Source organism: Pimephales promelas, chromosome 8, assembly GCF_988280905.1.
Source record: "Pimephales promelas chromosome 8, fPimPro1.hap1.1, whole genome shotgun sequence".
Classification (NCBI taxonomy): domain Eukaryota; kingdom Metazoa; phylum Chordata; class Actinopteri; order Cypriniformes; family Leuciscidae; genus Pimephales; species Pimephales promelas.
The window spans coordinates 5,394,181-5,417,500 of record NC_142776.1 but is presented as its reverse complement, the minus strand read 5'-3'; the positions used below and the strand labels follow the sequence as shown (position 1 = coordinate 5,417,500).

At 37.1% G+C, this 23,320-nt stretch overlaps 1 protein-coding gene across 2 annotated transcripts in view; it reads right to left on the bottom strand.

Annotated features, from left to right (window-relative positions):
• The window catches only part of rapgef4b (Rap guanine nucleotide exchange factor 4b), a 34,051-nt gene extending 11,455 nt beyond the window's left edge, over positions 1–22,596 (bottom strand). Inside the window, exons 1-9 of one of the 2 annotated variants that reach the window (XM_039689507.2) lie at positions 22,043–22,596; positions 17,006–17,148; positions 14,790–14,878; positions 11,416–11,562; positions 3,740–3,812; positions 3,597–3,661; positions 2,215–2,321; positions 1,891–2,012; positions 45–228 (exon numbers count right to left, since the gene is read on the bottom strand). In XM_039689507.2, coding sequence (XP_039545441.1) covers positions 45–228; positions 1,891–2,012; positions 2,215–2,321; positions 3,597–3,661; positions 3,740–3,812; positions 11,416–11,562; positions 14,790–14,878; positions 17,006–17,148; positions 22,043–22,158 — 1,046 coding nt within the window. In that variant the 5' untranslated portion in view covers positions 22,159–22,596. Of the gene's footprint in view, positions 1–44; positions 229–1,890; positions 2,013–2,214; positions 2,322–3,596; positions 3,662–3,739; positions 3,813–6,050; positions 6,295–11,415; positions 11,563–14,789; positions 14,879–17,005; positions 17,149–22,042 lie in introns of those variants that run through there. The other variant, XM_039689509.2, reaches the window with a different exon arrangement.
• Positions 22,597–23,320: the final 724 nt, after the last annotated feature.

Sequence of the window (23,320 nt, the reverse complement as noted above, 5' to 3'; positions counted from 1 at the left end):
TTTCAGATGGATAAATACTGCAGGGGGCGCTGTTGGTCACTCACGGTTTCCTGAGGATCATTCGCATGTGTGCGTCAGGGCCGATCTGAGAGAGGAAGAGGAGGGTCTCCTGCAGCTCTTCCTCAGCTTCACGTTTCTCGTCGTCGCTAGGCAACACAGCATCCTCTTCCTCGTCATCAAGGAAACGATAAAAAAGGTACTTATCTTGAAAGCTGAGCTCATGGTCAACTGTCGACAGAAAAAAGCACTGTTGAAATACAGCATGTGATTCATTGAAGCTATTCAGAGGCTCTAATTAGTATTTTAAGAAGTTCATGTGGGGTTATTTTTATTTTATCAAGCTATTACTTGTTTTAACAAGATGGTCATTCCTGTTATGCATCGGAGAACTCAAAGTTCATCATGCGACAGATGAATGTGAATGGTAATAGAGTGGTTTCTTCTGGTTTTAAAGGCCTCATTGCAAAAAACAAGATTTAACTGATTACTTGGTATAATCAGTGTTGTAATTGTTAACTATTAAGAGTCGTGTTTGGCTATTGAAAAATAGCTGAAATAATATAAAATATAAATATTACATAAAAAACATTAAATGGCAACTAACTGAAATAAGTTCAAAAATGACTAAAACTAAAATACAAATAAATTCAAGAAATATTAGAAAAAATAAAAATGACAAAGCACATAATGACTAAAACAAACAAATATTAAAATGAAAGCAATGAAATAAATGCAAAATATTATGCAGTTAGAAAAATATTAATAAGTAATATGATAGTGTATAAGCGCTACTACCAACACTAGTTAAAATAATATTCCAGATAACACATTTGACATTTACATTTCAATCAGAGACAAGAAAATGAAGAAACATTCAACATAGCAGGAATGACCCAGCTTAAAGGTAGGCAATGTGTTTCATAAACATTGATAGAAATCAATAATAGAAGTGGTCTAAATATATATATATATATATATATATATATTATATATATTAAGTACATATATCTTTTTTGTAAGACTAAGGGCCAAAAAATGTTCATCCAATCATTGAATTTAGCGATGCACAGATGTAAAAATTGTGGCCAATACGATAACCGATATTAATATTGCTGTTATGGCCGATAACAATATTTACAGATGTCGATATCGCTGTATAGAAAACACATAGCAAGGAAGGATCCTCTTCAGACACTTTGAAGAACGACCAGACAGACGACATTGTAGACTCCCTCAGACTGACTTTGACTTTTTTTGCCGCCTCTGGCACCTGGTTCAGCACATTATGTGACGTGTTATGTCTGCGCTCGTGCAAAAACAAACATCCCCGCCCCCACACTTACATCTGCACACATGTCAATGATTCCTGTTCACATCGGCCATATTTTGACATCGGAACGATACCGATATGTAAAAAATATACCATATTGGCCGATATATTGTGCACCACTAATTGCATTCGGTCCGAACATCACATGTCAGCGAGTTCTGTAAGGCTAAGAGGAAGTGAGACCAAACAAACAGCAGCCGCCCTTTACAGTTCCTCCCGAACCAAAACAACGAGCGTATGCTGCATTCACGCAGTGTCATAACCGTAATTATCAGATGGCAACCCGTGACGTAGATGTCAACACCATCAACGCAGAAATTCAACTGCAGCAGTCAGGTGGTACAACTAGAGCTCTGTGAGTTGTTTACATGTATTTTTATTGTAATGTTATGTGCTTTGAGACATGAGGTAATCTCGTAATGGTTTTGTTTGCTCCCTACTGTGTTTGTTCATGTGTTTGGGAGGAGGCTTTCAAAGCTATCTCCGAAATTGCCTACCCTACCTTTAACCTGGCTGTTACAGCAGCAAATGGTACAGGTGTGTGTGTGTTTGTTGTGTACCGTGATTCAGGACCCCTTCCTCCAGGAACACCTGCCACATTCCCACAGCGTGAGCTCTACTGTGAACACATGAGCTCTGCTGAAGCAGCCAGTCGACCAGCTCCGTGCCGACACAACACTGCCTGCAAACACACACACACACAGGTCATGCTGAGCATTGTATTCTGCATATACTAGATATATACTATGGCATAAACTAATAAATATTGCAAATGATATGCCATATAACATTTGTCATAGGCAAGTTAGGCAACACACACACACACACACACACACACACACACACACACACACACACAGACACACACACACACAGACACACACCTGTAGGTTTTCAGATGATATTTTCTATCTCTGATCATGTGAGGAGCTCTGGCCAGTATAGCATTACGTAAGACTTTTTCTGCCCTCAAAATCTTTTCTGATGGGACCTGAAACAAAATCCGGAACAGAGAGAGAGGAAGTTGAGAGTGAGGCACAGAAACACTCATGCACAGCTTATTTATAGCACAAAACACATTCATTGAGCTCTAATAGCCTGAACTCAATGTGCAAGTGTAGAAGACAAAAGATCTTTTTTAAAAGATTTTTTAATTTAATTAAAACCCTCTCGTGCTCTAAACGTGGCAGTCGAAAACTGACAGAAATGTTTTGTTTTATTTCAACAAAATTGAATGTACTATATTTTAGTTTGATAATGTTTTTTATTCAATATTTTGTATTTTTAGGGGGTTTTATGGTGCTGAATTATATTTCTGCTGTAGTTATATTCCATTTATTCACTTTTTTAAGCATGGACCTGAAAATTAAATTTCCAACTTAAACCAACTTAAATTTCCAACTTAAACAAACTTAAACTGTCATAAATCTTGAATGCTTTAGAGTAAAGTCTGAAGTTTGATCTCTTTTCAAAGACGACAAAAGTGAACTTAAAAAAAGTTCAAAACTGTAACGTTTATTGTTATGAAAAATACAGAATAAACACAAATACTATTTTCAATTGTAAAATGAAATATATATATATATATTAAAAAAAAAACACGTTTTACTCTAAAACTGCAAGAAAATCAAAGCCATAAATTTAAAGTTGTGTTCCAAATTTGGGTTTGATATTTCATCTCATGAAATGAGCTTTCGGAAAGATTTTGTTTGATCACAGTACCAAAAGCTTTCACTAGATGAAATTCGTCTGCCATTCATTTCCAATTTCCAAACATTTTTTTTTTTCAGAACCATTTTACCTTTTCGAATCATGTCCATGATTTTTTGTGTTAACATAGTGAGTGCCAAAACCTTAAACAAGTTTCGTACCATTCCGATAAAAAAAGGTCAAAATTTTCATGCTACAGAGGGTTAATTATACTAAATTAGCATAAAACTGAGGTGACGACAGTGTGCGGTGTTGAGTTATGTATATGGAAATGAGAATTACTGGCAAATGAATCATACAAAATTTTCACTTTCAGGAAAGAGTGGCAGATCAATTGAATTATATATATATATATATATATATATATTGATTTTTATTGTCCAAAGTACAGTGGTAGTAATAACAGACACATGGAGGCACACCACTTTACCAGCGAATGTGAATATTAATTTTAACAGACAACAACTGAACAAACAAATAAATAAAACCAAATCTGATTCCAAATAACCTGTTAAAATGTAAAGGTGATGAATGGGAACATGTAGGACAATCCTACCTTATTCAGGTTTTTGGACATAAAATTGAGAGGGTCGCTGTTTAGATTCTCTTTGTCTGGCATTCCTGCATCAAACAAAGACATTTCTGAGAAATAATCATTGATGTCTCGTGTGAGTGTGTATGCTTGTGTGTGATACTCACTGTCATTTGTAGCCCCACTGTCCATCACTCCATACGGCGGAGCGAGAAGCCCTGCCATGCACTGCCTGTATTTCTGCAACATAAAGAATAACACAATAAAAATTGACTACACCCCTCGATACCTCAAAGCTGTCCTGAGTCATTTTCACACAGGTGAAATGACTAGAGCTTTCACTTTAATGATGTGAAGGCATAGTAAGAATGCTGAGCTCCACCAATGAGATTCAAGCCCTTTTGTGGCTTGGCAGCGATCACTATGAATATTCAGATGTTTCCATTATTTTTCTTTCCATATCGCCATGGTGATCGGTGACAAGGTGACACATGCAGCTGAGGCAATGAATGAGACACTGATACCGGCCTAAACTCACCTAGAGTTCACACACACACATAATAAACTAAATCTAAATGAAATTCACTGCTTTCGATTTAAATGAGAAAAAAAAAACCTAGATTCAAGATATACTTTTCATTATAAGTCTTTTTCAGTCGTCACCCACATTATAAAGTACAAATTTAGTACACTTTCTCATACATTTAAAGGAGAAATATTAGATATAAAGGTATTTGAAATAAATATTATATACATATTAGAAATAAAGGTTAGTAAAATCACATTCACACACGACCATTTAAAGATTTGGGGTAATATTATTTTAATGTTTTTGAAAGAAGTCTCTTATGTTCACCAAGGCTGCATTTATTTGATAAAAATTCATCAAAAACAGGAATAATGTGAAAAGTAATTTCCCTTTAAAATATCCGTGTACTATTTGAATATATTAAATGTAAAATGCATCATGCATCATTACTGAAAATTCATAATCTTCATAATCTTCAGTGTCACATGATCATTCTAATTTGCATAATCTTCAGTGTCACGTGATCATTCTAATTTGCTGCTCAAGAAACATTTCATATTATTATTAATGCTGAAAACAGTTGTGCAGCCTAATATATTTGTCATTTATCATTTATTTAAAATAGAAATCTTAACATTATAAATATCTGTCCCGTCAAAAAAAAAATCATAACCCCAAACTTTTAAATGAATAGAATTATGACCTATAAATATTTAAAAGCATCCAAAAGTATGAAAAGAGTTGTGATTTTGCTCTTTTAAACATTATGTCAAGTAGGGACATGCATATTTTTGTAACTTTGTAATTTTTGTAACAGGATCCTTCCCCAGCAAACACTGAACGTTCATCTAACGTTCCCGAATGGTCCCATGAGTTTTTTTGTTTTTTTTTGGGAACCAAACAAGAACATTATAGGAACGTTCCATATAGGTTATTTTTAGGTTCCATTTTTATAATGTAAGGAGAATGTTCCGGGAACGTTCCCTTTACCTTAAGGGAAATTTCTAGGAACGTTATGGGAACCAAAAACTAACGTTCCAAGAACCTAATTTTTTTTTTGCTGGGTCACGATTAGGGTTTTCTGAGTGGACTGATGTAATACAGCCTTCATTAAATCTAGGAGGCGTTGTGCTTCCATTGAGTAGAACGGACAGTGTCCAGAGGACATTCTTTCTATGAAAAACTGATCTGAATTTCTAGTTAAGGAACCGCAGAGGCTTACAACCCCAGATTATAGCAGAAGGTTTCCTTTGGCCACTGATTTGAAGGCTTTGTGCCATTCACACAAATGCACTTTGTATATCCTGCTTCCTTCCTGTTTCCTGAAGCTTAAACAAAAGCTAACTTTTTCTTAACTTCACCCATCCCCCAGACCAAAACACACACACAAACACACACACAAATAACATGTTGTTCTTTCCAGCTGGCTGTCTTCACATAGGTTAAGTAATTCAGCTAGTATTGTGCGGTTAACAGCATTATAAGCACACAGAACAAGTGTGTACTCCCCCCCCCCCCCCCAGGGCCCGGTCAGGCGGTGTCCCCTGCAGCCTGGCACAGGACTGACCCAGAGAGACAGAAGCCCCTCAACATTCAACGCACATCCTCAGCTTTCAGCCGCTGATATTCACCTCAAGAACAGGGCCTCTTTATCAAGTCATTATCATGCTATCGTACATTCTGAAAACACATAGGCTACACATAAAAAATCAGATGTAGTGTAGGTACGCATGAAGAGAGAACTGTGTCAAAAAGCAGAACCATCTATCAATTAACACCAGTAAGAATCAATACCACTGGTGAAAAAGACCTCTGACGTCATTAACCTCAAAAACCACAGTGATATTGACCCGGCGCTAGTACTAATATCTCGTTTTTAAGTGTGGTTTCTTGATCATAAACTAGTACCTACTTGTTCATGTGGCATAAATGAAGCCAATGGGACTCACCCTAAGAGTTTGTGTAGTGTAGTCCGACAGAGAATCCCACGGGGACGTGATGCTTGTCTCCTTCCTAAACCCTGCCAACTTCCCAGCATTATCCAGGAAAACCCAGAATGCCACCTCTCTCCTTTTCAGTCAGATGCACAGACATCAAATCAAACACACACACACACCCTAACGCTCCAGTTACACACGTGTGGATAATGTGATCCAGTGTCTGCTGCTCTTTGGATCTTTCTGGCCGAGAATCTGACTGGACTTCAGTAGCCGTTGCCAGGCAATAGCGGTAGCCAATCAGAGAGCTGCGTTCACTCAATTCAGCCTGTATCACAGCATTACACATTAGGGAGAGAGAGGGAACTGCTAAAAGGCTCTCAAAAGCTCATGGCTTCATCAATTATTAAGGGTATTAAATTGTATTTACACTGAACAGACAGCTGTGTGTGTGTGTGCCCTACAGCTGTAGTGAAATCACTGTTATCACATTAGTCTGTCTTTGAGGATCAGTTAGTTCAGCCCTTTTCCAGGCAGGTAGGCACTAATGTAATATTAGAGCGAGTCCAGTCCATTTGTGAGTGTAGTGTTGTTTTAGTATTATTAATGTACTTTTATAGTATCTAGTTTTTGTTTTTATTTCCAGTTTCATCTTTTAGTTTCATTTTTAGTAAATGTGCTTTTATTAGTTTTTAAAATAGCTATATTTATATTTAGCTTTAAATTATTTTTATTTCAGTTTCAGGGTGTGTCCATACTTGTTTTTCAGTTCGCTTAAAGGGGTGATGAACTGAGAAATCTAATTTTCCTTGAGCTTTTGACATCTAAGAGGTAGCATCATGTTATAAGAATACCCTGTAAGTTTCAGAACTGAAAACGTCCTTGTTAGTCCAATAAAAGCTTTTATTGACACCAACCCCAGCAAACGACTCGTTTTTCAAAGTGGGGAACTATGACGTCAAAGAGGATAAAACACCACCCCTGTAGAAGAAGATCAACGCCTACTTCAACATGGCCGGTTTAGCCCCACCCACCGATTCGCGCATTACACGCATAGTTAAATAACTTAGATGCCTACCTTGTGATGTCAAACCGGATCGAGCTACTGAGCGATACAAAATATTGTGCAGTGCCTGTTTGTGGAAGAAGACAGTCGCTGCATAAGCTCCCTCTGGATTCCAATAGGACTGCAAAACTTTATTTTTAAAGACGTTCCAGCTAATGAGGGTAAAACATTGTCCGTCTATTCGCTTCATTTCTCTGAGGATTGTTTTGTAAACAAGACTGGATTTGAAGACCGATTAAGAGTAAAGAACGGTGCTGTGCCGTCTATATTGATCTGACAGGAATGGTGCAACACACGCATTCTGGGTCGAACATGTATGGGCGAATCATTCCGGTTGCCCTTTTACAACATTGGACGTTTTCAAAACAATTTTCCCCCAAGTGCATCGACGGGTGAGTTGAAATATTATAATATGCAAAACTGTTATCCACTCACAGCAGTGGGCATTTACTTCCAAGTCTTCAGTGCGAGACGCCCATAAAAACTGAGCGTTTTTCAGCTAGGCTCAAAACTAGGGTAGATAATAGCCTATAACTTATTCATTTTGATGTGTTTGAATGCAAAAACCAAGCGAACGTCATAAGTTGACCTCAGACAACAATATAATAAAATTTAAAAAGCCAGTTCATGACCCCTTTAATTCGTTTGGTCTGTACCAAAAAAACAAACAAACATTTAGTCCTGGTCCGCGTAGCTTTCACATTGGCATTTTAACACCACACCTAAAGATACCGAACCTAAAGGCATGTTTCCTTATATTTTGACCGTTTATTTGACCAGCGGTTTAGTCCAAATTTTCTGAAGAGACACGATTGCTTTATATGTGGAACAGATTGAATTTAGGCTTTTATTCACATTTAAACATTGATCATTAAACATTTAAACATTGATCAACAAACATAAACAGAAGCTTAACTGTACTTGTTGAAACGTGAGAACAAACCTCATTTGTCAAACCTTCCATTTACCATAACCGATGTGTAAGTTTATGAATGTTTATATGTGAATAAAAGCCTAAATTCAATCTTTTCAGCATAAAAAGTGATTTGGACTAATGAACTATTTGAAGCGTCAAAGTGGTAGTTGCGTAGTCAATGGAGGGACAGAAAGCTCTCAGATTTCTTTATAAATATATTCATTTGTGTACTGAAAATGAACGAAAGTCTTACAGGTTTGGAACGACATGATGGTGACTAAATGATGACAGAATTTTCATTTTTTGGTGAGCTACGTATCCCTTTAATAGTTTAATACGGTGAACGTTTCATCCAGTGGAACATCTTCCTGGAACAACCTTCCAATTAACCAATCTGATTTGAGGTTTGTTTACAAGTCAAGTTTAGGCTTACAGCCAGGGTTAGGTGCTTCTACATCAGTGTTATTAACCTATAATAGAGTGCGGAAGTTACGACGACACTCTGTAGGCCAAAACGTGGAAGTGAGTTAGCATTTTAGCACTCCTGGTTCCCTCCCTCTAAAGTCCATGGGATTTTTGAATGGGTTTTTGCTAAATCGCCTGAAATAAGGTCTGTGAACAACACCTCTAAACATTTTCATGTTTTGTTAATATGATTTCTTTATATATGCTTCAAAATGTATACATTTTGGATTAACTTGTAAAGATTATCTTGATAGACAAAACGTGTAAGGTTCACAACTCTTAGTTAAACACAGATCTTATTTTTTGTGATTTTCCAAAAGTCTATGGGGAAAATGCATAGCTTTTCGATCGAGGGAACCCATGCGTCGCTAGCTTCCGAGTTGTCCTACAAAGTGACGTCATCATCACCTCGGCACTCTATTCCCCTCTGATTGAAGAGATGAGATATGGGTAGTAAAGATGCACAGCGCCACCTTGTGTGCCGGGGTATTTCCGTTTTTCAATAAGCGCCATCTACTTTCATAGTGCTCATTTGGCGCATCACCAGTGAAAAATCACTTGGACACAAAGACACGTCAAAAAACGTCTGGAGATAAACGCGCGCGATAATCGTCCTGGTGTGCACGAGGCTTTGGCCATGCATATATGAAATCATAAAAACACTTTTATGCCATTTTTATAGTTGAGTACGCATCGTGATTGAGGGTAGTTTGAAAGGGTTTGAAATGGTGCACCACACACATATACACAAATATATGAACTCGATCACCTTTTCACACACACACTACTCGAACACAAACAAAAATACTCATGAGCACTCGTCTGAATGAGAGGAGGTTTACAGAGAGAGAAGAGGAAAATTGTCGAGAGAGACAGAGAGATCTTCGGCCACATTGTTCTATTGATGAAGCAGAGACTGATCCATAATTCATGTTGTATGTTTGATTATTCAGCTGCATGTGTAAGATATATGAAACAAAAATATGGCACACTATCAAGCTGTGAGACACTGGTGATACTATTTACACACAGCATTAAAGACAGAAGCCTGACAGCCTCTCTGTGGCTTCTGACACACACTGAGTCACAATCACTTTGTGTTTAATGCTGAAAGGATCAGAAATGATGAGCACATCAAAGTTATTACAATAGAGAACACACAGATTCTTCATGACACTATATCAGATCCTGACTGTGCACATGTTAAGAGGCGTTAGCTTTAAAGAGCTCAGGTTCAAGTCTTGGATCATCATGTCCTGATCCCATTCCCATCTCTTACCCCTATACAGTATATACAGCATTTCAAGGTTTGGGGTTGGTAAAATGTTTTAATGTTTTGAAAGAAGTCTCTTCTGCTCATTTATAAGATCAAAAAATATATAGTAAAAACAGTAATTACTCCAGTCTTCAGTGTCACATGAACCTTCAGAAATCAATCTAATATGCTGATTTGCTGCTCAAGAAACATTTGTTCTGCTTCATTTTTTTTGTGGAACTGTGATATATTTTTTAGATATTTTGATAAAAAAAAAAAAAAAAATTGGTTTCACTTTATTTTATAGTACATACTTTTTCAATGTACTTACAGTTTTTTTTAACCTAATGTTAAGGTAACAACATAGATTAAGGTTAGGTTTAGGGTTAGTACCTAGTTGTGTAATTGAAATAGAAATCTTTTGTAACATTATAAATGTATTTACTGTCACTTCTGATCAATTTAATGCACCCTTGCTGAATAAAAGTAATTTTTTTCCAATAAATAAATACATTTTGGATAAATCCTAAACTTAAATTGAAACATATTTTCATTAATTTACGAATCGCATTAACTAAATGGTCCATCCTCTTGTCCTCTTGTCCTTGTCTTAATTATAATATGAATAATATGTAGGGATTATTCAATTTAATTTGATTGAAATTTACGATTAATTAAAATGTGCAAATCTTGAAAAAAAGGCTTACTTTTTTGTGTGTATTTGATATCATTTCAGACTATGTCAGACATAACGGAAAGATTCAAGCATGAAAGACACAAAATATTAAGTGCCTGTGTAATGCGTTTCATATGGTCCCAAACACACTCAAAAGCTTCTGACATACTGGGAATTAACAACTATGCCAAATCCATTTAAGGCAATAAATACGGATATCTTGCCTTTTTCACAACATCTCAATGCATTTGCATTTCCCCAATTCTCTGCTCAGTTAATGAGAAAAACTTCAAAGACCAACACATGACTCCTGAATCGATTATTGCTGAGACCACTGGTTTACATTTACAACACACACACACACACGCACATTCAAACACTCTGAAAGCCTGTTAAAGCCTAGGATTTGGCAAATGGCTGTGCTGAACAGCCCAGAGGAACTGACTGTTACAAGCTGTTAACGTATCAGAGAGCGCCACCCAGTGTTACTGATTCTCAGTGATTGGTCTTCAAAAAGTGCCTTATTAAAGTCACAGTGGCATTGATTGGAGTGGAATATATATATGCATACTGCTTACAGTGCTTTATGTACTGTATACGGCCTACTATGAAAAAATGATAACCATTGGCATGTGACAGCTTTTTTATTACTATGTTGCATTTAATTCAATATGGCAAGTTTGCATTTTTGGTCCGATTTAATATTTAAAAAAAAAGCCTAAAAAAATTCGTAGTCAATAAATAAAACTCACAAGTTGATATGAAATAGAAGAAACAACTTACACCATAGTATACTGCTAATGGTAGCAACTGCTGTAGCATGTGGGTATTTTATGCATTAGGGAAATGATTCAAAAAACCCGCTGGGAGAGAAAAAAAACAGAATCTTTTTTTTGCATTTTAGAGAGCCATTTCTGTTCTGCCTATCAATCAGTTTGGGTATTTAATCACTAATAGCAGCTGTAATGAAAACATTGAGTAACACTCGCACACACAAACCTCCCACAGGGTTTTGAACTCCCTCTGTTCGATGCGCAGAAGTTCACTGTTCTCTCGGCTGACGATCGTGGCATGTCGAGGAGTGTTATCCAGAATTGACTCTCCAAATGCTGTTCCCACTCCCAAAGTACAGATCGTTACAGCATCCTACAGACAAAAAGGAGAAATATTAAGAAGACATAAAGAGGGAGAGAGACAATGATAACATTTTTGCAAGCTTATTATAAAGATCTTATTCACCCTTATTATTCATTCACCCTTGTGATGTTCCAAATCTGCATGGCTTCGGTGAATAGAAATTAAGTAAATAACTTAAAAATTCAAAGCTCCACTCAGCCCTTATTCATTGTAATTGCATTTCATTTTGGGTGAACTAGCCTGTTGCTTTAATGACTCTCCTTATTCATGTAATTTATGTAAATGTATGCACACTGTAAGGGAATGTGCTCAATGAAGTTTAAAGATATTGCTGTATATAACAAATGATCTGAGATCAGAGGACACAAGCTCACACACTCATTTAACATACAAGTATACATTTATTTTTGCACCCTGTCTTGCGGTTTGCATTCATTTGATCAGAGCAGTGTGATCACTCCATATAAATGGAGCAACACATTGCATCAATGAAACGTGTTCTACCATGCACACACCACACACACACACTCACACATTTAGCTTTGTGCAGGACATTCATAGCTGCAGGGAAACATCCTTGTGAGAAAGTGTGAAAGAGAAGCATAACATGATGCCTTGTGTCAGTTCTACGCACAATTGTAAATGTAAGCAGGCAAGTACTACCCAGAATGCATTACAAATGAATGCTATGATGTATACAGGCTCAGAGGGGAAAATAGTATTCAGAGGTTGCTCATGCATAGCTCAGGAGAATTAATGTTCTCATTTAATTGTTTGGAGTTCTCATTTTTGTTTTATGCTCAAAAAGTGGGACTGACAGTTAAAAGGTCGAAGTAACTTTGACAAAATAGAAACAAATCTGATGGATACTGTCAGAAAGTAAAAATGAATATGGGTAGAATAGCTCAGACATTTTGGAAGAAGCGTTGAGAAATGTTTGAGTTCATATATAGCTGACTGCACAAAATCATATAACGTTACGTTACTGCACAGTTGAGTTATTGATTCGTACAATAGCTACTGTTCGAAAGTTTGGGGTCAGCTATTTTTATTACTTTAATAAATGACTACTTTTATTCAACAAGGAGTCAGAACACATTAAAGGGGCTAAGGCCGTATGTCCACCAAAGCGTTTTTCCACGCGCCTGGCGTATGTTTTCAATTGTTTTCAATGGGAGCGCCGCGTTTTTTAAACGCCATGAGCGTACAGAGGCGCTGAGCGTTTTTTTGACGCTGAAGCGCCGAGCGCCCAGCGTTTTTACTGGCAGTGTTGGGAGTAACGCATTACAAAAGTAATACATTACAGTAACATATTACTTTTTGCTGTAACGCAGTAGTGTAAGGCATTACTAATCAATTTTCAGTAATATTTTACTCGTTACATGTTCAGTGAGGCTTGTATTACAGTTGTATTACAGTGTATTGTCTGCTTTCACTTCTTAAAGGCAACAGACTGTGTGAAAGTTTTAAAGCAGTCTTTTAGTGCCAGTTCAGAGCGGTCGCGTCTGTAACATTGTTTTTTCCTCATAAATGCGAACACGAAAACTATAATAAAATGAATATTTTAAGTTCTATGGAGACTGGAGAGCTAACCCTTCCTCATCCGATTTGCGCAGTGTAATTAACAGAATTACAAAAAATATATTTTGCCTCCAATTTTTTGTCACGCATGAATGTGTGTCTTTTCCCTAATATTAAAAATAAAACATAGACTGATATTTGTCTAATGTCTGGAGTCCTTTAAGGAAGTAGCCTATATACGTTTCAATACATGAATTTTCTGAGAATTTTTATTTCAAGTTTTGACTGCAAATGTTATCATGTCCATAATGCTGGACTTCCCCAATTTTAAATAATTTATCCTCAACTAGTGTAGGTCTACGTATTTTATAATGTTAACTTCAAATAATACTAATAGCCTAATTTAAAGATAAGGCAGCATTGGACATGGACGGTAAGGAGAATAACGCTGGGAGTTGGAAGAGGTGTGTCACGATTCTGTAGGTTCGTGGATCTGAGTGCGGCGAATCGCGATTTCGGTTTCATATTGCATATCGTTACAGCCCCAAAGTTAAGTTCTACTTAGTTATTTTGGTGAAAGTAACTCAAAAGTAATACATGAGTAATGTAACGCATTACAATTCTGGGACAGTAATATTGTAAGGTAATGAATTACTTTTAAATAACAGTAACAAGTAATACCTAATGTATTACAGTTTGGAAGTAACTTGCACAACACTGTTTACTGGTCGCTGGGAGTTGAAAAATGTTCAACTTTGGATAAAACGCAGCGCTCATCACTGTCACTTTTTACCCAGCCGTCCAATCACAGTGGAGGAGGGGCGGGACTAATACCACACCGACCAACTGTCACCAAATTCAAACTGCTGCGGATATTCTGTATCATAGCAACGAAACGTCTCAACGGAAAAAACGCTGCGCTGACAAAACGCTCTCAAGCGTCTAAAGCTCGGCATCTTTAGCAGAGCGTCTGGCGTTTTCAGCTGGCTAAAAACGCTTTGGTGGACACACGGTCTAAATGAAAGCATTTTCGTGTAGGCTATTAATCGATTTTTAATGCCAATGTGTGAACTGCTTGTAACGAAACTTAAAGAGAGAGAGATATTCCATGATTTGATATTCCATCTTATGATTTCAAAGCTAACTTGCTATTGCTAGCCTCTCTGAAAATTGCTTACCCTACCTTCAAGAAATCTTACTGACCCCAATAATAAAAGTGATCTTAATAAAATAAGACGGTCCAATAGGTCTATTGCGTTATTTGAACCAGTGTTTGTGTGTTTGGTGTGGGATCTGTTTGACCGGCCAATGGCAAATGAGGAGAGTGTTCTGGAAACCTTTTTTAAAACAGTGATTTTTCTATACAGATTCTTGAAGCTCTAAAATGCAAAACACAGACCCTTCTGGAATCTCTGGAAGTCTCTCTATTTGTGTGGAAGTGATAAATGCTTCATGGTCAGTAAACACATCTGACAGTGTGACTCATTGTATTCCCAGGGGATTCACAGAAAGATGCTTCCATCCCCAGCAGCCCAGGCTCGACATCCTCGTGTATCACACTATTAACAAGGCCAGCCGTGGACCGTCCGTCTGCCCACTCACAGCAGTTTCTGTATGCAAATGATGTCTACCAGTGCAAACTACTACTAATCTCATTCTCAGCTGACTCCTAGCAGATTGAGGCTTCAAATGAACCTGATTGTGGTCTCTCTTACCTGATGGTTGGCTGTCTCAGACACTTTCACATCCAGAGATCCAGACAGAACCGCATACCAGCTGGTGCCGATGTCACCCTGCCTATACACTGCAGGAAAACAAAGTGAGTCTATGAATACTGATCTGCAAATTGCAGAGGAATTTTTTATTTCGATGTCTGGACAGTTACTTCTTTTCATTAATGTAATGTGGTTCTTATTGTCTCATTAGGTGGCAAATTCTACCTTAAGCACAGATTCAGGACTACATGCTTAGCAATAAAAGTTTCAGTAACACATTATTTCAATGGTCTACTTTAGACATTCTGAGTAACTACATGTCAACTAACTCTCATTAACTCTTACTTTATATATCTGCTAGTGCTAACACTTTATTTTGTTGCTCCCCCAATAGACATTCTCCCGACTATAAGTAACTTCGCAACTACATATCAACTTACTGTACTGACCTGAACCCTAACCTTACAGTCTACTCATACTCTAATGTTGACATTTAGTTGCAAAGTTAAGTTTATAGAATCTCTAATTAAAGTGGATTATTGAAACTAAGTGTAACCAAAGTTTTACAGCCTGATGCCACTGGAGAACATTTTTAGGTTCCACAGAAACATTTTATTTTCTAGTTATTTATAAAACCATCTAGAATCCACTATGCTGATCTTCAGGTACCTACAGTACCTTTCAAAACTTTCTCTTATGCTCACCAAGGATGCATTTATTTGACAAATATACAGTAAAAACAGTACAGTGAAATATCATTACCATTTAAAATAACTGTTTTCTATTCGAATATATTTTAAATCGCAATAAATTTCAGTGATGGCCTCAATTTTCAACATCATTACTCCAGTCTTCAGCTGCTTAAAATTTGTGTAAACCGTGATACATTTTTTTAGGGATTCATTGATAAATAAAGTTCAAAATAACAGCATTTATTTGAAATATACATATTTGTAACATAAAGGTTTTTACGGTTGCTATTGATCGTTTTAATGCATCCTAGTGCATTCTTTATCTCCAAAGAATCACCCAGGTGGAAACCCTACACGCAAAAAGAATCTTTACTTTTCATGTGTCAATTCATTATGGAAGCTTGTTTCCGAATGAAATGAAAAATAAAAAAAGGTAATTGTGACTTTTTATCTCACAATTCTGACTTTATTTCTCAGAATTGTGAGATATAAAGTCAGAACTGCATGATATAAAGTTGCAATTGCATGTTATAAAGTCAGAACTGCGAGATATATTGTCAGAATTGCGAGATATAAAGTCAGAATTGTGAGATATAAAGTCAGAACTGCGTGTTATAAAGTCAGAATTGTGAGATATAAAGTCAGAACTGCGAGATATATTGTCAGAATTGCGAGATAAAGTCAGAATTGCGCGATATAAAGTCAGAATTCTGAGATATAAACCCAGAATTGCGAGATATAAAGTCAGAATTCCAAGATATAAAGTCAGAATTCCGAGATATAAAGTCAGAATTCCGAGATATATTGTCAGAATTGCGAGATATATTGTCAGAATTGCGAGATTTAAAGTCAGAATTTCGAGATATAAAGTCAGAATTCCGAGATATAAAGTCAGAATTCCGAGATATATTGTCAGAATTGCGAGATTTAAAGTCAGAATTCAGAGATATAAAGTCAGAATTGCGAGATATAAAGTCAGAAATTGATGATATAAAGTCGAAATTGTGTGTTGTAAAGTCAGAATTGTGAGATATAAAGTCAGAATTGCGAGATATAGTCAGAATTGTGAACGTTTGTCTTTTTTTCCCCTTAGAATTGGCATGATAACTCGCAATTGCGAGTTTATATCTCAGAATTCTGAGAAAAGATGTCAGAATTTAGAGATATAAACTCGCAATTATGTTAGTTTTTCTAACAATTTTTATGTCAGTTTTTCTCACAATTGCGACTTAATTTCTCAGAATTGTGACTTTATATCTCCCATTGCGACTTTATTTCTCAGAACTGCGACTTTATATCTCGCAATTGCGACTTTACATCTCACAATTCTGACTTCATATCTCGCAATTGTGAGATAAAAAGTCAATTATTATTATTATTTTTTTTTTCAGTGGCGAAAACAAGCTTCCATAATTAATTGATTCATTTCTCTCCTATCTTTGAAAACACATTTCCTGACTGGTCTCAATGTAATACAATTTGCAAGCGTCATGTTGAAAATACAATAGTAAATGCGGTTCTTACAGGTGATGCCTTTCTCCAGGAACTCATAGAAGCCACACATGCAGATCTGCTGCAGCAGGTTCGGGTGAAACTTCTCAAAGGCCTTCACCCCCTTCAGCCGAGCCAGGATTATATCCACATCTTCTCCCGAGCGTTCTGCTGGCCTAAAAAACACACAGACAAATAGTCTGAGACACTCTTTTACCAAGCTGACCTACAAGAATCCTGACACTGCAGTGATGCATGTGACAGTTAAGTGAATAGGTTTCGGAGGAAACAAACAAACTTGCGTCTATTAATGCAACAATTGTGCTGTCCTGTGGGAATGCGTAAAGGTTTTTGTCATCAAAATACAAGCTATGAATCACATAGACCTGTCTTTTCCAAAATAAGGTTCATTATGTGGAAATTTAGCAGCTTGATTTGAACTAATACTGTGAAGAGAAACTGATAAAAGTGTTTGCAGCTTTTGGGCTTAGTTTGTGGTAGTAACAAATATGTATTTGCATACTAGGTTTCTGACCATTATCAGGACTTGATGTGTGAAGCGGATCTAACATAAGTACATAATTCTCAAATTATTTTTTATGTTCAGTCAGGTTCTCTGATGAGAGATTGAGACACTGTAGATGCAGGCACATTAATATCCTCTTACCATTTTGCATAAATATAGCTACACTCTTACTTCCCAGCTCATTAACTGCCTTTCAAAGGATGTCAATATGCTGTAATTTGAACTCATTTTATACAATAAAGCCTTGTTGCTATGGAGATTACAGCATGGAGAAATTAAGACTGCAAAGGCATTTTTCAAACTAGAGGGCAGTGGGACAAATTTGATATGGAGAATAATCAAGCTACTGGTGTTCCACAAAAGACCCAGACCTTGTCTGCTCTATTAGTACTGGTCTTGCAACTGCATGAAGCCAAAGTGGGTCAGTCACTGTTTCTGCACATCAAAACAAAAAAAGCTTTTTAAAAAGAGCTGATTCTTTTTATGCTCGGATAATTAAGATGATCAACAACACACACAAAACAATCTATTTGACGTCATGGATGACGTAATTCTGTCACCAAAACCCAGAAACTTGTTAGCATTTAGCATTAGCATTAGTTAGCATTTTAGCACTTCCGGTTCCATTGTCCCAAAATTAATAGGTTGTTTGAATGTTTTTTTTTTTTTTTTTTTGGTTAATGAAAACCCACAATCAAATCAAAATTGACAATTCTTTTCTTTTTTTAATGGAATATTGCAGTATATATTCTAAGTTATTTATCTGTTCACATAATTTTTTTTTGTGCACTCATAATCTTTAATCAAAATAACTTCCCCTCCCACCCTACATTTGTTCTTGTTCGAGAAGCCATTTTACCGAGATATACGTTAGGGAATTTCATGCAGCTGTAAATGCCTGAAATCAGGTCTGTGGTTAACCTCATCTCAAGACATTTTCACTTTTTTATTCTATAAAATACACCAGTAAAACATTGTGATATTGATATTGAAAGAGGAGTTCGATAATGGCTAAATGGAACCACAGAAGCTGTCGGGTACATTAAACAGAGAAGTTGTAAAGTCATACTCACTAGTCCACTTTCACAGCCTTGTTGTGTTATATTCCCTTTTTTGTAAACTATTATATTAATAACTCAAACTTTGAGTCATTAATTGGTAAATTGGATTAACAAAATCGTATCTCGCATTTGGTCTGTCTTAGTAAGTTACTGTCGAAAATCAATTTCCTAAATGGACCAAATGGTGTGGTGATGGCAGTGTTGTAGTTGAGACCACCTCACTCGAGTCCGAGTCGAGACCGAGACCAGAGAGAGTCGAGTCCGAGTCAAGACCGAGTCCATAGAGAGTCGAGTCCAAGTCGAGTCCGAGACCAGAGACGGTCGAGTCCGAGTCGAGACCAGTGAGGGTTGATTACCTAATTTACTTTTATTTACTTAGAGAAATCCTTTTTTTATTTTACTGAATTTACTTACAGTTTAAAAAATATGATCAGTTTAGGGTAAAAAGGCCACATAGTAGGCGGTGTTGTAGTGGACTCGGGAATAAGTCCGAGTCCTAAAAAAAAAATGTTCGAGTACGAGTCAATTCCGAGTCCAAATGCACACGAGTCCATGACAAGACCAAGACCATTAAAATATGGTCTCGAGACCGAGTCCGAGTCTCGAGTACTACAACACTGGGTGATGGCGCAGTAGATAAGACAAATGCCTGGATGTTCAAATCCACTGTGAGACACCAATTGTCCCTGAGCAAAACACTTAACCCCTAGTTGCTCCAGAGGCGTGCGACCTCTGACATATATAGCAATAAGTCGCTTTGGATAAAAGCGTCATCTACATGTAAATGTAAAATGAAGTGTTTTTACTTCCAGACCCCAACTGTGGCACTCTATTGGGTTTTTGTTGATGGAAACAAGGAGCTACTAACTTCCAGGTTGGCCAACAAAAATACATCATTACTGCAGCGTTGTATACATTTCAGACTGAATAGCTACTGTCAGAATGACCATCAAAAGTGTTAAATGGAAATTTCTGATTTAAAAACCACATCAATGACTGCAATGGAGACCCTTTTAAGCTATGACTGTGTACATGCATGTAACTATGCATTTAGTGCATCCAGTTGACCTGATGTGATGAGCATAATGTACATTAACTACTAGTTCTATTTCTTTGCCCGCAGGTTACGCTGAGCCGCACCAGGCCGATCTCATGTGATCCGGACCAGTTTGCCTGTGCTCTTGCGGATATGAGAGGGTGTGAGTGCCGCTGTCTTTGTGCTGAGATTCACTGGGGTGGAAAAAACATTACCAGCATATATCTGCCGGGCACAGAATGGACCCTGCATTACAGTGGCCGCCAGTGCAAAGTCATGCCTCTCTCTCTCTGTCTCGCTCACTGTTTTCATCAACGTTTCTTTCTTTTTGAAAAAAAAAAAAAACACTTCCCCTTTTGTGTCTCTCTATGTATTTTTTTTTTTTTTTTGAGTTCCACATTTATGAGGTTTTGCACTAGGCCTTAAAGGTCTGCACAGTTTTAAAGGAATTTTTCACAAGACACCATTTGATTTAAATAGGCAAATGCTTAAAAGTCTATGATTGGATTATTATTGCAGTGATTTTAATTTTTAGGAGCCGATTCATGTGAGAAAATGATTCTTCATGCTCCTCCTAACTATTTTTTCACAGTTTGAGCCTGATGAAAATTGACATTGTGATCCTGGAATATGGCCATGAATATGTGTCTTCCTACATGGCTGCGTAAGAAATGGTTGTTGCCAAACATATAATATGGTAGACATATAATAATAACCGGAAAAATGATCCAATCATAGACTCTAAACTTAGCATTTGCCTTTTTAAATCCAAATAGCGACATCATTTACTCACCTCCATATGTGGATCACAAAAGGACACATTTTGAAGAATCTTTTCCTGTAAATGGCGTCAAACCTGTTGTGATCCACTCAAGTGCCATTTTTGTACCTTTACATGATCTCAAATGAGATTTTTGGCTGAAAGATCACATGGGATTCATAGGACTTGTATGCAGTGCATAAGTCACATACCTTTATGGTGTTTTGTGGTTCTTTTGGGTTCCACAGATAAAAACGGCACAATTGTCATATGTGCATGAGCTATGAAGCTTGAACCTGACACAAAATTGAGAATTTGTAACCCGACCAGCATCATCACATTAACATAAACCTGAAATAATTTATTATCTTTTTATTTCCATCTAGGGAGCAAGGAGGCCCATATATATTGATTCTGACCTCCTAAAGTAAAAACAAAAATATTAATTACAAAAAAACAACCTTACTGTGTTAATATGAAGGAATGTTTTAATAATGTATCTAATTAGAAAAATTAGAAATGTTTCCCTGGCAAATAACTGAATTAAAGTGAGCCAACTAAAATTAGGCAATTAAAAGAAAAAGAAAAAAAATACTAAAACCTCAACTAAAACGAAACCGAATATGAAGATGAAGTAAAAGCTAATACAATAAGAGTATATAAAAATCACTAAACTGGTTATCACACTTCTTTGTTTCTCACAGTGTTTAGGATCAGTGTAGAGGGGGATCATTATTCTGACAGGTGGCTTCATCCTTTCACATACTATGAATATAAAGGCGAAGATAACGGGTGACAGAGACAGTTTAACTAGGTCCTCCCAGCAATATTTATCCCTTACATCATCAAGCATATTTACTATATACCACAGCACATCAAATTAGACATATCAGGATCAACAAGCCAACTAGAATCTGCTAAGACAGCAGCACAATGCAGAGAGACTCATCCAACAGCACAGCCTGTTTTTTTTTTTTTTTCTTTGTGTGTGTGCACATTTATTGATCCCCACAATGCATCCTGTGGTGTCGGATGTAAATGAGACCATGGACATCCTTAAGAACCATTACATTGATCAGAGTAAAGACGACGTGCTCGGCTACGTTTAAAGAGTCCATTAAAAAACATCAGCCTCTGAAACCCCATCACACCCAGTAAGGTGATCTCACATTTCCCTCCCATCACTATGGTAACCTGCAGGGATATGTCTGGGCAAGGAGGGGCTGTGAGAAGGTAACTGATATTTTTAATAGCCAAAAACATTTGTTTGTCTTGGAGACCTAACAACCAAAAGTTGACTAATTATAAGTAGCCAAACTCATCTGGTTTAAATAACCCGCAGCACATAAATGGAGAGTCTGATTCACACTGCATTAGAGAATGGTTCAAATATTCCAAAGGATGCACACATCAAATTCAGATGATATGAGACCAGCAAACGAATTATATAGAGAACCAGTCCCTGATTGAAGAATGAGAGCAGCTTCTGTTATTTTCTTTGCTGGTATAAATAAATGTCCCTTGACAACTGATGAGAATTGCTGTGAAGGTGATGCACCAGAGACGCAGGACGGAGCCTCGCGCATTCTGCTGTTACTGTCACCTTGTTGAAGCCCCTCCGGACATCGAAATGAACGGACGCACGTAAATAAACAATCGCTTTCGGACATGGTCGGGTGTCTCTCACCTCTTGTCCAGGCAGATGATCCACTCGGAGGAGGCCACGGAGTGCGCAGAGGTGTGCACCGCTACCATCTTCGGCTCGACCGGTGTGAATCGCAGATCTCTTCGACTCGCGCGCATCAGGGCTCGTCCCCCTCCCCGCCTCTGTCGTCGACTGGATCACCGTGGTGGCGTGGGTTCATCGTCACCACGTCCACGCGCGCTACGATCGTTTACAACCGTGACTGCTCACTGACACGATAAACAAGTCACGTTCTGAATCTGTACAGAAAAGCATTATCGGTTGAAGATCTGTATTGACGATGTTTCAGATAACATTGCGGTTACTGCCATGGTTTAAACATAACGTCAGTGGGAGGCCTGGGAATATCACGGAAAAGGCGATGAGAGGCAGTTAAAATACTGATATGATGCATTAAGCGTTTGTAGGTGACAGCGGTGATGCTGATGCTGCACTGTCACCATGGTGATGACGGGCACGCGGTCAGCGAGATGCTGCATCTATAGACGCGAAAGGAAAGGGGAGCGCGCGCTGTCAGGCGTCTTGTTCTCCCTGGGGCTGACACACACACACACACACACACACACACACACACACACACACAATGTCAGAAAAGAAACAAGGAGTCGCAACTGTCGCATGCATGGCTACACTGTAAATTGGGAAAACAGTAGCAGTTATTAGCTTTTTGTACCTGATCTTATCTTTAAAATCTTTTTTTTTGTTTTGTTTGTGTAACCTATGTTGATTCATTCACATTAAATAAGAGTTTTCGAGACTTTATTTTAAGGTGATGTAGTAACATTGTAATCTTTTAAAAAAGTACTGAGTAATATAATTCACTCACTACATATTTAGAGGTTTGGTTTAGGGTTAGTTACTTGTAACTATGCATACTGTTATTACTAGTAAGTACATGAAGTAACATGTACCTATGTCACCATAAAATATAGTGTCACCGAATTTGATATCAGTTATTATTTAATTAATTAAGTATCAATTAATTTAAAATAAATAATATAATTATAATAAAAATACTAATAACCTTTTCTTGGTGTAACCTAATGCATTTTACCCAGGTAGTTGGCTACACTGTAGAAGATAACAGTTGCAATTGTTAGATTTTTTATAAACCCAATCTTATTTTTTTAAAATCACCTTTTATAGTGTAACCTAATGCAATCTGGTTTATTAATAGGCTACATAATAAATATTTAATTAAAATGTTTGCAACATTAATATAATTAATTCGTAATATTATTTTAAATAATAATATATATT